This window comes from Rhineura floridana, chromosome 4 (assembly GCF_030035675.1).
Source record: "Rhineura floridana isolate rRhiFlo1 chromosome 4, rRhiFlo1.hap2, whole genome shotgun sequence".
In the NCBI taxonomy this organism is placed as follows: domain Eukaryota; kingdom Metazoa; phylum Chordata; class Lepidosauria; order Squamata; family Rhineuridae; genus Rhineura; species Rhineura floridana.
In genome coordinates, this window is record NC_084483.1 from 64,354,752 (window position 1) to 64,371,308 (window position 16,557).

A 16,557-nucleotide genomic window follows, 5' to 3' on the forward strand; every position below is an offset into this window, starting at 1 on the left:
ATTATCTGGAACATCAGGAATTTATAGCAGAAAAATCACAGCTATTATCTGGAAACTTATCGGGGAATGGTTTCTGGAAAAACCAGATTCCTTGACCGGTAATCCTAAATTCTTTCATTGTTCTTCTCTATCATGTCCACATCTTCCTGGTTAGGTTTACATTGGGGTCAGTTCAGTAAGAAAAGGTATAAAACATGAGGCGTATGAAGGGGTCAGCAGTTCCTCTTCTGGAGGGCTCCAACAGCTGCCTTACTTACCAATGCTCCCCAGCATCATCAGGACAAATGCAGAGGTTCAGAGCTAAGGATTTGGGTGAGGTCTTTCCAATCTAGTGCCGGTTACATGAGGGTGAAGCCTTGGCTCATTGGGCTAGATAAAGTCTCTCAGCCTTAGACTTGCAGCAACCCTCCAAGAAATGTATACACAACTTCTGGGTCTCTTTTCTTTTCTGTGTGGGTGAACTTGACTTGGAAGTGTGTGTAGGGTTTAGTCTGTTTGTTTTAGTCTATCTAGCGCTACCAAATGCATGAATAAGTAATAGGTAGGAATGGAAAGATCCATCTGATTCGGTTCTCTCAGTTTCTCATTTTTCCACTGTTAAATTAAGTTCTCTACATTTCTGCAGCAATCTGCGATTTTTTTGAAAAAAATGCTCATGAAAATTCTCCACCATTTTAGTGTGAATTTCTCCAAATAAGCACATTTTTGTAGGCACATTTTTGCAAGCCATTTCTCATCATTTCATGCCTTTTTGCATGTTATTTTCACTCATGTATTCATTTTTATACCCACCTTCCCCTAATATATGCATTTTTGTAAATGTTGTTTAGTTGGCAACTGCATCCCAAAATTGTAATAAACGCAAATTTCGAAGGATGGCTGTGTTTCGGTTCTCATATTGCTTTCGAAATTGCAAATTTGATAAATTCTGCTTGAAATGCTAACCGACTCAAAATTCTCACCCATCCCTAGTAATACATAGAGGCTGTTCAAATATTAACTGTAATTGTACACTGCAATATTTTTCCTTGTTCTCTTAATAAAACCACTCTTTATTTTACTTTCTGTGTATGTCATTGGGTTAAGGGTAGATTTGTACACGCTTTAGGGGTGACTTGCAGGTAACTCCAGCAGAAGGTCTTGCTACCCTTGCAATACGGGAACTTACATTTCTAGTGAGCTATGCTCATTAGAGGTCCATTAGAGGTCCAAGGTCCATTCATAACACAGAAATAAATTGAAATGATTTAGATAAGCAATGGAATCTCAAATTTTAACTTACACTACAGTATATTTTGTAATCCCTGGTGATGTCCCTGGTTCTAACCGTAACACATGTGTTTATAGATAATTGTAAGACATATGTAAATACACCACACATTCATATAGTATATACATGTAAAATATGTATTTATACATTAATAGAAGAATACTGGGGTCTTTTGCATCACTAAAGCTACAATCATATACCCACTCACCTATCAGTAAGCCTCAGTGAACTCAGTGAGATATACTTCTCAGTACACAGAACATAGGATTGTGATGTGTGTGTTCACATATGACATTCAAGTGCTTTTGCATTTCTACATCCTGGAATGTGACAATCAAGTCCGAATCGAGCAGTGGGCCAAGTGAGCCACTGCTTGGGGGCCCAGGAGCTCAGTATTTATTTATGTATTTTGCCTGTAGAAAAATGTTAAGCTTTTATTTCCAAAACATGAAGGGTGAAATGAGATTATAGTAGAGAGACCCAAGGGTTAATTTCAGATGTGTGGCAGTGGTGCATCCATTCAGTGACGGGGATATGGCACTCATCATTTCAAAAGTTCAACATGTTATATTGCTTTTCTTTGACAATAGGGGGTTGTCATATCGGTCAACATTTATTTTATTTTAAAGGAGTGGGGCCAAAAGGGAGGAGGAATGTGGTTTGAGGAGGAAAAGGGAGAGGGGACCTACTGATAGCTCCCAGAAACCTGGAGCTGGCACTGGTGTTGTATATTTACTCCCTTAGGCTGCAATCCAATACACACTTACCTGGGAGTAAGTCCCATTGAACCCAATGGAGCTTACTTCTGAGTAGACATGGATTGTGAAAATATGTTAAAATGTCCTTAACCTCTAATGAAATTAACTTATATTTTGAATTAATTGCTATGCCGTGGTGCAGAGTGCCCTCCATGGCACAGAGTGGTAAGCGGTGGTAACGCAGCCAAAGCTCTGCTCATGGCCGGAGTTCGATTCCAACGGAAGGAGGAAGTCGAATCTCTGGTAAAAGGGGTCAAGGTCCACTCAGCCTTCCATCCATCCATGGTCGGTAAAATGAGTACCTGGCATATGCTGGGGGGTAAGGCCAGGGAAGGAACTGGCAATCCCACCCCATATATATGGTCTGCCTAGTAAACGTTGCAAGACGTCACCCTAAGAGTCGGAAACGACTCGCGCTATAAGTGCGGGGACACCTTTACCTTAGATAAGGATACTATAATTATACCCTAAATGTACCATAATGAAAGCTGATATGCTGAGAAAATACTATTTTATGCTTATATCAACAGTGCTTCCCTCAATATTTTCACCATATTTAGAACCCACATATTTTGAATGCTATTCTAATTATCTTTAGTTTACCAGTGAAAGTCCAACAGATGCATATATATGTATTCTACTTTGATTTTTTTTAAAAAACATAATACATTCATATTATTGTTGCTAAATTGTATTTGTTGAATCATGAAGTTGGAGATTAGTGTGTAATATGGGATATGATAGGAATGGAGCTCTAAATGATTTACGAAAAAGGAGTGGAGCAGAACTACCTCTCTAAGATGAAATCATAATCCACATCAGTAAAAAAATACTAAAATGCTTATGGTATGCATGTTGTTTTTTAAGAAGTAAACTCAGTGTAGAAAAATAATTCTGTTTCAAGAAGCCCTTGTTGTAGATGATAAACAGTGAAGTTTCTATATGAAATGTATAATCATAGGGAACATTATCTTATACAAGGGCAGCCTATTTGTCCCTCTAGCCCAGTACTACCTTCTCTGGCCACTAGAGGCTATCCAGTATGTCAGGCAGAGAAGTCGTTCCAAATACCTGCTGCCTTTAACGGTAGATGCCAGGGTTTGAACCTGGGACCTTCTGTGTGCAAAACCTATAGTCACAATAGTGAGCTCTGGTCCTACCTAGGGACTGAATCTCTTTCCTTTACTAATACAGCAAGAAGGACAAGAGAAAAGGCCATCAGCTAAAGCAATATCATCATGAATTTGGGGGCTCTGGCAGCTCAGACACTAGAAACAACACAGAAAGGAAACAGAAACATTCAGTGGATAACCATACTACTCCTTCAGTTCTACCAAAAATAATGCCATACAAACAGTGACATAAAATAAATTTCAAACCACACAGAGATCAATGGAACAAAATGCCTAGGAATGCTCTGTAGAAAATAGGCATATTCCTCTAGCAAGGGTTACTTAAAACTTTTTTTTAAAAAAAAAACAGGAATGAATTTCTGTGTTATATATATAAAAAGCAACATCTACATGGCAGCAGTCATGCCTTTCAGGGCACAGGTACATGAACTGGGAAGCCAATAAAGGCTACAGCTTTTCGGTCTGTATGCATATGGCCAAAAAAGACAATGATGACACTGAACAAATATTATAATGCAATGCATCTCCATGCAGTAAATGCAGTGTGTGAAACAGACCTAAATCTCAGGCCCTATTAAATCAGATCTACCACAAAGTCAGGAAATCTTGAGACTAGATCCAGATCTTACTATGGGTGCAATTTGCATTAAAAAAAATTTGTTGTTGGCAACTGATGCATTAGTGCCAACAAGTGCTTTGTTTACTAGCTACAAATGATTCAGGATCCCAGCAGCAATATTCTGATGGAATTGCACCTCAGGGCTAGCATGCATTCTCATGGATATGAATCTATAATACACAAAGTCCATGGAGATTTTGATATGTAAAAAATTAAAGCAGATGAAATCTGAGTCAAAAGGTGTGGCAAAAACCATGCTACCCTGTAATAGAACATTTCTCAATATTACTGGTAGAGGTTTGTTGTTGTTATATGCCTTCAAGTTGATTACGACTTATGGTTACCCTATGAATCTTTTTTGGATATATTCATAGGATTTTCATGGTAAGAGGTATTCAGAGATGGTTTACCATTGCCTTCCTCTAAGCTTACGGCAGCTGGTATTCCGAGGCGGTCTCCCATCCAAGTACTAACCAGGCCTGGCACTGCTTAGCTTCCGAAATCAGACAAGATTGGGCGTGTTCAGGGTAGTATGGCCATAGGTTACTGGTAGAGGTATAAAATGTAAAATTATGTATCTTTTATCAAAATAAATTTATTTCATCTGGATTATGACACAGTATCACACCATGCTGAAAATGCAAATAGATTATAAAAAGGACAAAAGATCTGCAGAGAAGTTTTATGTTTTATTTCTGTACATTAAGGGAACAATCCAGCCAAGGTTAAGCACATGCAAGTCCTATTGATTTCAATGAAAAATTAAGCACGTGCTTAATTCTTCCCCAGTAAAACCAACAGAACTTCAGCGTGTCATGTCCTAAGACGTTTGTTGCCTGTAGTAGCCGCTGGTGGGAGAGAACGGCATTGCTCACCAACTTCCCAGTGCGGAGGTTGCTGCCAGTAATGAAGAGGTGGATGAGTGGCGTGGTGCAAGAACAGCAGTGAAGCCAATTGCATACTCCCACTGCTGCACCAGCACCAACCTCCCCCCCTGCCTTTCTGCATTGGGAAGCCAGGTAAGCAACATTCCCCCACCTTGACCACCGGCTGCTACTGGTTGGCTGAAAAACAACACCCACTTTGGTGCTTCTTTAATAAGTTAGTTAACAGTCCCAGATCAGCGACAATTCAACAGATTTGCTGTGAAGTACCACAGTGTAATTTTATACATGTTTACTCAGAAGTAAGTCACACTGTGTTCAATGGGGCCTGCTCCCTAGTTAGTGTGTGTTTAAGACTGTGGCCCAAGTTAGCATTTCAGCAGCCATTTTGGTTTACTTTTGGAGACCTGTCTGCCAAGTTAACCTGTAAAGATGAATAATGTCAAGATATTTATAACCTTTCCATTACGTCAGAGACATAGTAAATATCAGGAAATATGTGGTTTTGTTTCTTCTGTTGTTTATTACAGACAATGGAAGATGGTTAAGAGTAAAAATAGAATATTCTGTGAGATTCTGTCTCAACTAAAAAGCTTTATTTTCATGATATAAAATACATTACTAGAGAGAAATCTCTTTCTCATAAATATATATGAGGATTGGCTCTTGTATTCAGAGCAGAGAAATCTAACGACCTCATCAGTTCTAGTTCCAGCTGTGCCTCAAACTCATTCCAGGCTAGAGCAAATCATGACTTCTCTCCCCATCCATTTCCAAGGCTGTGCAAATGGAGAATCCGTATTGTACTTTCTTCACAGTAGTGCAATAAAATGTATCCAGTTCATAGTGGAGTAGAGCTTGAGGTACTCTGACAATAAGCATTAGAGACCAGCCATAATGGTGCAGCAGAGGGAATGATGAGCAGAACAGCCATGGAAATTAGACTTAGAGAAGCTGATATGGAAGGGATGGAATCTTACCAGCCAATATCGCTACTGCATTGACAAGACTGCAAGAATAATAAATTATGAGTGTATTTGTACAGTACCTGTAAAAAGATCATGAGTCTGCAAATATTACAGTACTAGAGGCAAGACCACCTTGTGAGTAAACAGTTCACAACAATATATCTACATTGCATTTGCTCATGGCATTTAAGCACTTGGGCCCCAATTTACCTAAGCCCCACTGAACTCAATGAACAAGTTGCCATGGGCTAACTTGAGTTCTATTGCTCGATGGGACTTTCAGCTGAAATATTCTGTACTGTTGAATTTCTTATACTTCTTTATATTTAACATGTCCAGTACTAAATAGGTAGGCCATTAGCAATATAAAAACTGAGTTCTGTTCTCTCCCACCCATCCCCACCCCCAGAATATAACATCCAACCATTTTATAAGCGTTAGCACCATGGGTTTCATGCAACTGGAGACAACAAACAATAGTTTCATGACATCTCAGAAACAAGGACTGTCTTCCGCTATGGTTTGTCATTTGTTTCAAACAGAGACTTTTCAAATATGTTGTTAATGAGAAAATACATTTTATGAGGGACAAACATTTTCTCTAATTAGCATAAAACAAAGTTTATATTGGTGGATGCTGTATTTCAGAAATTAATATTTAATGTTAGGTGTTATTTTCAGCAGATAAAGAGGTAGGTGTATTTCCACACAAGAGAAGTTGTAACAGACATTGTGGAAAAATAAGGGTAACTTTATTGAGCTTAAGAGACTACAAAACAGAAATGTGATAAATTAGGGCAAGAAAAAAATCCATGTTCTAATTAGGGAACGATTTGGTCTTAAAATGTCTGACAGGATCAGAATGATTTATACACTATTTGTTTTTCAAAGAAATGTCTGCTCCAACAGGTCAAATGTATCCTTGGTTAATTGTAATATTAACCATTGGATTGACAGGATATGTTTCAGCAATTCTTTCTTACATTACCAACACCAGCAGTCTAAAGGTTTATACAGTGATCATGAGAGTCTTAATAATTACATAATTACAATAGAAATTTTAAGTTGAATGGTTGTTAAAACAATCTTCATAAATAATGTTTTCTATCTCTTCAATAACCTAAAGGTCAATTGGTATAGATAGGATAACGTTTCCTTCTCTTTTACTACCATAGTGGAAACTTCTCACAGCCAAGAATGGTTAAGGCCTGGATCAAGTTACTCTCCTTTTGCTTTTTTCTGCTTTTTCCCATTTTCCACAACTAGACCTTTTTCTTTGCTTATACCATTTGTCACAACACCATTGGTAACCTTGCCATTCTTTACTGGCTGCTTGGGCATCTTGTATGTTCGATAGTAGAAGTTACCAAACAGGACAATAAAAGTGGTAGCATAGAAAATGACACCCCAGTGCATCCATTTAGGAAAGGGACAATCAATATAAATAGACATGGCCGTGTGGCCAATTGTCACGTGGAACTGAATCTGAAAAAGTAAAAAAAAAGAATGTCAAAGATCCTGATTAATATGTTTCAGTTACGATGCTCCCTGAAAAAGAGTTTGAATACTAATCATATATTGAAAAGAAAAACAGGGCAAATTACAAAACTGAATATATACTTTTACATAAAGTTTACAGATGCACTACAGGAAAATAGTAGTAACCATTATACTAAGAAAAAGACATGCTTCTGCTATTTCTAGAAGCTGAACTGTATTCATGACCAACACAACTAGTCAGATGCCTTTACTATACTTTTCGGAAAAGAGATTTTCACATCCCCAACATGGACTTTAAAAAAATGTTGTTAATTCGTTTTAACATTGTATTTTTACATTGTTGTAACTTGCCCTGGGATCTTAGGGTAAGGGGCAAAAAAGAAATCCATTTAATAAACATTATAACATCCTTCACCATAACCCAAGTCTCATTGTCTCTGTAACTTTTGTCTATGACTAAGAAAAAAGAAAGTCAAGATAAGACTAAATTCAAGCTGTGTTTGTTTGTATATCCTAAAATACTTCCTTGTTTTGAGATCTCACAATTTTAAAATAGTTGCCGATAGAAAAAAGTCCTGATTGAAACGGATTATATCTATGCTCTATAGCGGAGATGGGGAACCTATGGCCCTCCAGATTTTGTTGAACAACCACCTCCATAATCCTTGGCTGTTGGCCATGCTTGCTGTGGCTGACAGAAATTGGAGTCCAATAACATCTGAAAGGCAATGGGTTCCCCACCCCTGATCTACAGACATACATTATTGGGAAGGGGTTGTGGTAAATAGTCCATCTTATTTTACACTGTTTCTTAATATATTTAGTCAATGGATCACCTCCACAATTAGACTTTTTGATTTGCAAGCAGTATCAAGGATCAGTGACCAACAAGTGCAGGTGACAGCTGTTTGAATCTGGTCTTTAAAAGTCTGCACTTGAATCTCGAGAAGGTATGCATGTGCAACACAGCTATTTCATGCAGGCAAACACTTTGAGCATAGTGTAATCACTGGATCAGTGTGAACAGATTTTGACCAATTACCGTGCACTTTTCTTTTTATATATATTTTTTCTTAAATATTTTAAGATACTCTGTATGCAAGTAAGTAAGAGAATGTTCTTGTTGACACCTCTGGCTTGGAATCTTATTTCTGGAGATCGTCCAGGTCTATAATAATCCAGATGATGTGACCCGAGTACAGAGGATGCTGCTCCAGAGATAAATGGTGTGTGTGTGTATGCTATGCACAATATCCTCCCAACTCAACAATTCTAATATTCTAGGTTCTAAATATCCTAGATAATAGTTTAAAAATGAAACGTTACTTACCAGCTGCATTATTGTCAAGTATCGTTTCCACCAAAGGTACTTGTGAAATTGTGGGCCACAGGCAGCTAGTCCATAGTACATATACATAATAATGTGAATAAAAGCATTAATTAGGGCTCCAAAAAAAGCTGTAACAGGAAGAAACAAAAAACAAAGTTATTTGTAAGTTATAGGAATGGTAGCCTCAGCGTCATATCCTCTTTATTGCTTTTATTTCCATTACACGTTAAAATAAAATTTAAATAATTTTATTTTATTCTGAATTAGAATTACTTGCAGCCTAGTATTCACAATGGAAAGCATATAAATATTTAAATAAATAGTTTCCAGTTCTAAATATATAATATTGGAAATATTAGCAATATATATTATATATCAGCACATGGGTGGACCAACACAGAAGCCTAGTTCTCCCTCCCTTGATAAGTGCAGGGTGAGCATAAACAGTAAACTGGGTCACTGTGTATATCAGGAGGTCTCTGTAAACCTCCCATATTTCCATTCAGCCATCTCCTCCATGTGGAGGCACTGCACATGGTCTAGGAGAATGTCCTGTATTCGTATTGTTAGTTGTATGGTATCATCAATATACATGGGGCTTTGTGGAATAATATAAAGGACAAAAAGTTGAGGTTACTATCCTGAGGGGCTTACAGTCTACGTTAGGCTCTACTGCAGCACAACCCCCTTGCATGACATCCTGTGGCTCTTCTTGAATTATATGGCTCGCATCAGCCATAAGTAATAGAATGTTCTAGGTTGGGAGAAGAGGAGTCTGACGTGTAATCTGTAAAAGGCTCAAAGTTCATTCAATCCTGCATGCCAGGTTATAATTTATCAGCATTACAACAATGATGGCTGTAGCTCCATTGCCACAGCTCCCAATTGTCAGCTCCTATTTGTGCTGTCATGTCCAGCGTCCTAATCATATTTTGTGAATTATTGTCCTGGTGGAGAGGCTCATAGGATTGGGCTCTTAAGTATTAACTAACAGAGCATAAGAAAATGTATGTGTACAGTAACAATAAGAATTTCAAATTTTGGGGTGAAAAAGTACTGCCTTCAAGTCGATTCCGACTTATGGCGACCCTATGAATAGGGTTTTCATGAGGCTGAGAGGGAGTGACTGGCCCAAGGTCACCCAGTGAGCTTCATGGCTGCGTGGGGATTTGAACCCTGGTCTCCCAGGTTGTAGTCCCACACTTTAACCACTATGGCACACTGGCTCTCTATTAGGACTTCACAAAAGGAATTGCCAATTTTTGGTAAGTTTGTATCCTTGTAAAATACTATATTTGTTTTACTTCAAATATATATTGTCTTTAAAAGTTTTTTAAAAACCTTCTCAAAGAAGTTCACATATACACAATTACCTAAAACAGCATTAAAATAATATTCCAAATAAAAGTAAAAAGATCAGTAACAGTTAAAATATAAAGGGTGATATCCAATGTTAGATATACTCAGAGTAGACCCACTAAAATCAATGGACTGAAGTCTATTAATTTCAGCAGGTCTACTCTGAGTATGACTTAGTAGGATATCACCTGAAATATTTTAATCACAGTGTATTTAGAGCGCATATTGACAGTTAAATAATATCAACTGCAACACAAATAGAAAAATAATGAATCTTATGCTAATCACTCTTATTAATGAACGGTGCTATCAGTGGGGCATACTCTTGTGGAAGTGTGCATGTGTGCTCAGAATTCTGGAATGAATGGTTATAAAATCAGATTGCACAGTCTGAAAATACAGAACAAAAACAAAAACGAAGCCCCAAACCAAAACTACTTTGCAAAGGGCCATGTCTATATCTGGATCAGGAAGAAAGAAGTCTATGCTGTTATCTGTTGATCAACACTGTTTATAGAGGTGCACAGACAGTATAAAGACCTTCAATGTCTGTCTTTTAAGAACTTAAATTTGAGGCAGGAAATGAAAACCAAGATCAGAGCCATTGTATGACAGAAAAGGAAGATGTAAAAATCAATTGATGAGAACATAAAAGGAACGAAATGAAAGGGAAACAATGACATGGTTCTGATTTGTGTATTTATGAACAATTTCTGTGCATATAGCGATACCCTCTTATGGCTATGTTTCAAACTGCTGCCTGGGCTACATATTAGGAATACTAGTATATATACCAGTGATTCTCAAACGGTGCACCGGGGCACACTGGTGCGCCGCAAGAGGTGGCTAGGTGTACCGTGAATATTATGAAAGTATATTGTTATTAAGTTATTTTTATTCATAGTTAAAAATATATTAATATATTTTTAGTTTTGTACAGGAAGTGCACCAGAAAATTTTTATATGTTTTACAGTGCGCCGTGAACCAAAAAAGTTTGAGAACCACTGATACATACATACATACATACATACATACATATATGTACGTATGTATACACATACACACACACACACATACATATATATATATAAACACACATCACATACATATATAAAATGTAGCAATCCAAATCATTCTTACTTGGAAGTAAGTCCCACTGAAATGAATGGGACTTAATTCTGTAAATATGGGCAAGCCTACACTGCAAATCCTTTAATCACCATGGAAATATTCAGGAGTAGGCAAGACACAATCATAAATTTTATCTTTTTGGTGGCTGCAGAATTTTAGATTAAGCAAGGCAGACTTATATATTGTTTCATGTAATAAGATGACTTAAGTCACAAAAAGAAGAATTTGCATGCAAAATCTGAATCAAGCATTTGCACCTATGTGAAAAGTGTTTCACAATCCCTAGGACTACAGTCATATATTTCTTTCCTCCCCCTCATTTCCCAGAGAAGGAAGAAATCTACCTTTTAACTTCAACATTCCAGAACTGAACACACATCCTATTACTCTAGTAGGAAACAATATTTACACATTTTATCAAAATGAATATTCACTTCCAGGGGAAGTTTCACTTTTGGCTCCTTATTTGGGAAGATAAACAAAATTACTCACCTTGTCCTCCTGCAACCCATTTTATGCCAATCCACCACAAAGTAAACATAGTGAAATGGTGATAGACATGAAGAAAACTGATTTGGTTAAACTTTTTTCTTAGGATGAAAAATACTGTATCCAGATACTCAATTCCTTTTGATACGAAGTACCACCATAAAGCCCCAGCTATCTGTAACACAGAAAGAAGAGTGTAAGAACTCAATATACTGGGTCAGACCGATACACCATGTAGCCCAGTATCATCATTACAGAGACCTCTAGAACAGAAGTTGCTAATATATGGCCTTCCAGATGTTGCAGAATCACAACTCCCATCAGCCCCAATCAAGCATGGCCAATGGTCAGGGATGATGGGAGCTGTAGTCCAACCACATCTGGTGGACCACAGGTTCCCCATCCCGGCTGTATGCATTACTGTAGTGTCTTGTTTGTTGTTTGTTTGTTTAGAGTTTTTAAAAAAAATATTCATAGTGTTTTTCAAAGAGGTAATTAAAAAATTCTTTCCTTTTGGTGCTCTCTCTTAGGAAAAATATTGGCCTTTTAAAAAAAAGATTGTGTTTTTAGGCCTCTGAAGCTATTCACTGTGTGCAATTCACTCATTACAACCAACATAAAAACATATATACACACTCCATCGACCCCCCCCCATCTCGCAAAACTATGGTTACGGTTTCTCTCTCTCTTTTTTAATATCAAAACACATTGTAGTAATCTGACTACTATAGGGTTAAATACAGAATACCTTATTATTATGAGCTGGAGCAAGACTTCAGCCCTTTGAGACCTTTACCAGTTTCTCCACAGTTTATTGTAGAAGTAAGAACAGTCAGTGTTCTTAATCTACAAATGAAGTGAGTTTTATTCATGCTGCAATACTATATCCACTAACACAAAAGTAAGCCCTATTGAATTCAATGCGACTTAGTTCTGAGTAGGCATGTTAAATTGTGTTCTTGTACAAAACAGCCCAAAGCTTAAGGGAACTTTTAAACACTTCACACAAATTACAAATATTAAACATTAAAATATTAAAAATTATTAAAAATAAAAATATTAAAACATTAAAAACTTTCAAAATAATAAAACTTGGAAGAGAAATATCAAAATTAAAAAATCTGAAAACCATGGAGAAAAATAAGGAAAGACAAACTGTTCCTTAAAAGACAACTCTAGCAGTGACACTCTGCAGCAGAGGAGAATGCCTTTCCCATTCAATGACGCAGTTCACATGTAATTCTGAGCCAAAGCATGGCTTAGCATGAACACATGGGCTCCAGAAGAGGAGATTGTAGCTGGTTTGCTCCTCTTCCGGTCCTGCTGCTGATGCACTGCTGTGAGCTAAGCCACGGTTTGGCTTAGCATGTCATCTGAACATAGGCTCATGGTCTCACTCCCAAGCTGTAATCAAGGTTTATTCTTGGTTTACAGATTGTGGTTTGTCTGGAGGAGACAAACTATGAGCCCAGGTTCAGACAACATGCAAAGCCAAACCATGGCTTCGCTCACAGTGGCACAACAGCAGGAAGATCCGAGGAAGAACAAAGCAGCTGCAGTCTCCTCTCCAGGAGCCCATACACTTGGGCATTTGCAGTAAGCTGTGGTTTGCTTAGCATTATGCATGAAGTGAGCCATAGTTACCTGCCACAGATTACTAATACAGACAACCAAACCCCAAGTGACACCACTTGATAAGCTCTGCCCCCAAAACTTTACCACACATTAGAATGTGTGGATGAAAAAAATTATACCACATCATCATTTATACAGATGATCAAGCAAAATAGTGGCATTGACCCCATGTTCAAAGGTATTCACATTCAGAAAAGGAAACTGCAAGTATAAACATACTCTCAGGATACCACAAAATGCAAACCGATTTCTGAACAAAGCAGGGAATCTTTGTTCACCCACTTCTAGAGCTCAGTGGAATGGCTTAAAGTAAGTCAGCTTCCAAATGGTCACTTTACAGCACAACTAATACACAGTTGGTAGGTTTTTTTGTGGGGGATCCTGAAGTTTTTCTTGGAATTTTGCTTGTGCAATTGGGCTACCATTCTTCTTCCCCCTGCAGCTCCCCACATGCCCGCAAAAGGAGAAGGTGGGGAGCAGGAAGGGAGTCTTGTATGAGACTGGCATTTCACACTTTACATTTTGTTTTCTTTATTTTATTTTAATTCTTTAGAAGCTGAGTGTATCACTGCTGCAGCACTGAAATACAAGATCTTTTGCTTTTTAATTTTCTTTTTTTGTTTCTTTCAGGATATATAAATAAATAAATATGTAAATACAGCCCATGCCTCCAGCACTAATGATGCATTCTTCAAAAGCAGCAAGCATGTTGCTTTGCAGCAAGGCAACCTTCATCCTGCAAAAGCTAAAATATGAAGTTCACCTTGTCCAAATAAGCTGTGACATGCTTTTCATTGAACTCTTTGAAGGTATAATACTACAGATTTAAAGCACTTCATAACAAAAGAAAGGTACACTTCTGATGCTATACCTCCATAAACCACTTAATAGCACAATTATATACTTGTTTGTTCAGAAGTAAATCCTATTGAGTTCAGGAAGGCTTATTCCCAAATAAGTGTGCATAGGAATCAAAAACTATTTTAACTGGGTTCAGGTACACACTATGAATGAAGTTACATCCTTTGAGTATATTGGATTAATATATTATTAACAGGACTAGCAACAGGATAGTAATTAGTGGGTAAACCTTTCCTGTCTCTTCCATCTTTCAACACTGTTATACTAATTAACATGCAAAAAGCAAGGAGATCAAATACTTTAGATAAGGTTTAGAAAGAAAGAACATATCAAAGAAGCATAAATACATTTGGCAAATTTGGTGCTAAAGATTTGGCAAATCTGATGAAAATACACGTTGCTTTTTATTGAATATATTTTGAATTCTTGCCTTTTCCTCCAGATACTTTTTATCTCAATGGTTCTCAAAAGTGTTATCCTTGGAACTGTCTTTGTTTACAACTAGTGTGAAAGCCAGTGTGTGACTGTGCTTAAGCCTTAGTATTTGAATAGGCCTGGGAAAACCCGACTTCGAATCCCTGCACAACCATGAAAATCACAAGGTGAATTTGGGCTAGTCAGCATCTCTCACTCTAACGTACTTGCAGTGTGGTTAATATGAGAGGTGATCATATATGCCATTCCGAGCTCTTTGGAGGATGGATGAGATATAAATAAATCCTCTTGTTACCAGCCTTGTGAACGGAGTCTTAGAAAGAACAGCAGACAGACTATTTGGAATATATATGTTAGTGTATGTATGTGGGTGTAATGGAAAAGGAGAGGGGAATATGAAGACACTCCTACAGAGCTAGGTGTTCCCAGATATAAAGGCTGTCCAGAAATGGGTTTAAAATGTGCATTGCTCAACCAGAAGCACTGTTTGCCACTAAGCCAGATAGCCATGCATTTAACTCCCACATCAAGGCCTGTGCTCACACCCACTAATGATAGCTATAATATAGTAAGTACTCTGAAGAGCATTGCACTGATTAAGATTACACCTTTTGGGACAAGATAAAAAACAGAACGCTGCATCGATTCCTATCAACTGAGCAAATAAAAGTCCTGAGACTTACAAAATATTAAAATTATTAATTAAAGATGTATGCATATTAAGTATTAATAACTTTAACATGGGACTACTCTTATAAGAACTTGAGTGATACAAGCTATTCTTGCAAAACGAATGTGCTCAGAATTGCTCATGACACTTGACTCTCTTTCTACTTCTGGACAAAATTTTGTACCTTTTATATTACTATTTACAACTAGCCTAAAATGCCTCTGACCTATAAAATTCCTGTCATGTTCAATTTTGTGGCAATTTTCCAGAAAAACATGACCTTCCCTTCCCTATTATGCTGAGTCATGTGTTCAAAGTATGCCTATATATCAAGGTGTACTTGATGGCTTCAACCAAGGGGATGGCCAACCAAGAGCCCCAGTTAGTTTTTTACACAGTAATTGCTGGATTCCCCTCCCCCGAAAATAATACAGCTGTCTTTTGTATTAGGTAACTTTCTCTGGTCGCTTTAGTTTGAAGCTGTGAAAGGGATCACGTTAAAATCCAATGTGGCAGCTTTACACTCATCAATCTGATCAACATTTTTATCTACTACTACTTGTGGTGGATACTAGGCTAGGTTTTATGGCAATCAATTATCGATCCACTAAGGAAGATAATTCAAGACAGAAATAATCAAGGAAACTTAAAAAATGGCACCCAAAGATCATTTCTTTCAATGTACATGAAAGCAGGATTTCAACAAGTAATCGACTACAATTGATATAGTTTGCTGCCTTCCTCTTATTAATTTAAATTCCCCAGCCTCTTCCTGCCATGGAATGAAGACACAATTATATAACTGCTATAATATGCTTCAGAAACCAAACCTGGAAGTGGCAAGGGGAGCTACAGGCCCTTCATTTGCAAATATCCTATCAAATTTGGAAAAGTTTACCCTGTCACCTTCTGGATCTCAAGTATAAATGTGTGACAGAATAGAGACTAGACACATTTCAAGAGTATGTTAATCTCTTAAATGAAATGACAAGCAAATACAGCTTTAATTGCTATGGCCTGGTTGATACGCCACAGTAAACCATGATTAAAACAAACTATTTTATTTTGGTTTGTTTTCCCCAAACAAACCATTATCAGCAATCCAAGAACAAACCTTGGCTTCTGCTCATTATTTGTTTAGAGATAAACAAACCATGAGCCTGGGTTCGGAGAACACAACAAGCCAGACCACAGCTGGCTTCCCAGCTTCACAGTACCAGCAGAAATGGGAGAGGAGCAAAGCACCTGCCACTTCAGCAGCATGCACTAGCACATTGCTTGTTCACATTAAACCATAGTTTTACTGTTGTTAATGTGTTGTGTGAAGGCCTATAAGGGAAAACCCATTGAATGTTAGCAGAAATTACTTCCAACAGTGCAATCCTATGCATGTCTACTCAGAAAAAACTCCCACTGATCTCAAGGAGGATTGTAGTATCCATTTCATATAGGCACTATCCAGAAAAAGTAAAGTGTGCCTAAGGCTGTCTCCTATGAATCCTTCAGATTAATTT

General features: G+C 37.5%; 1 protein-coding gene and 1 pseudogene across 3 annotated transcripts in view; both read right to left on the minus strand.

Moving 5' to 3' along the window:
• Window positions 1–4,205: 4,205 nt before the first annotated feature.
• LOC133384673 (5S ribosomal RNA) lies at window positions 4,206–4,324 on the minus strand (annotated as a pseudogene).
• Window positions 4,325–6,034: 1,710 nt separating this feature from the next.
• The window catches only part of ELOVL4 (ELOVL fatty acid elongase 4), a 79,831-nt gene continuing 69,308 nt past the window's right edge, over window positions 6,035–16,557 (minus strand). For all 3 annotated transcript variants that reach the window (XM_061623196.1, XM_061623197.1, XM_061623195.1), the window contains exons 4-6: window positions 11,446–11,617; window positions 8,463–8,590; window positions 6,035–7,117 (exon numbers count right to left, since the gene is read on the minus strand). In XM_061623196.1, the coding sequence (XP_061479180.1) occupies window positions 6,851–7,117; window positions 8,463–8,590; window positions 11,446–11,617 (567 nt within the window). In that variant the 3' untranslated portion in view covers window positions 6,035–6,850. The remainder of the gene's footprint in view (window positions 7,118–8,462; window positions 8,591–11,445; window positions 11,618–16,557) is intronic.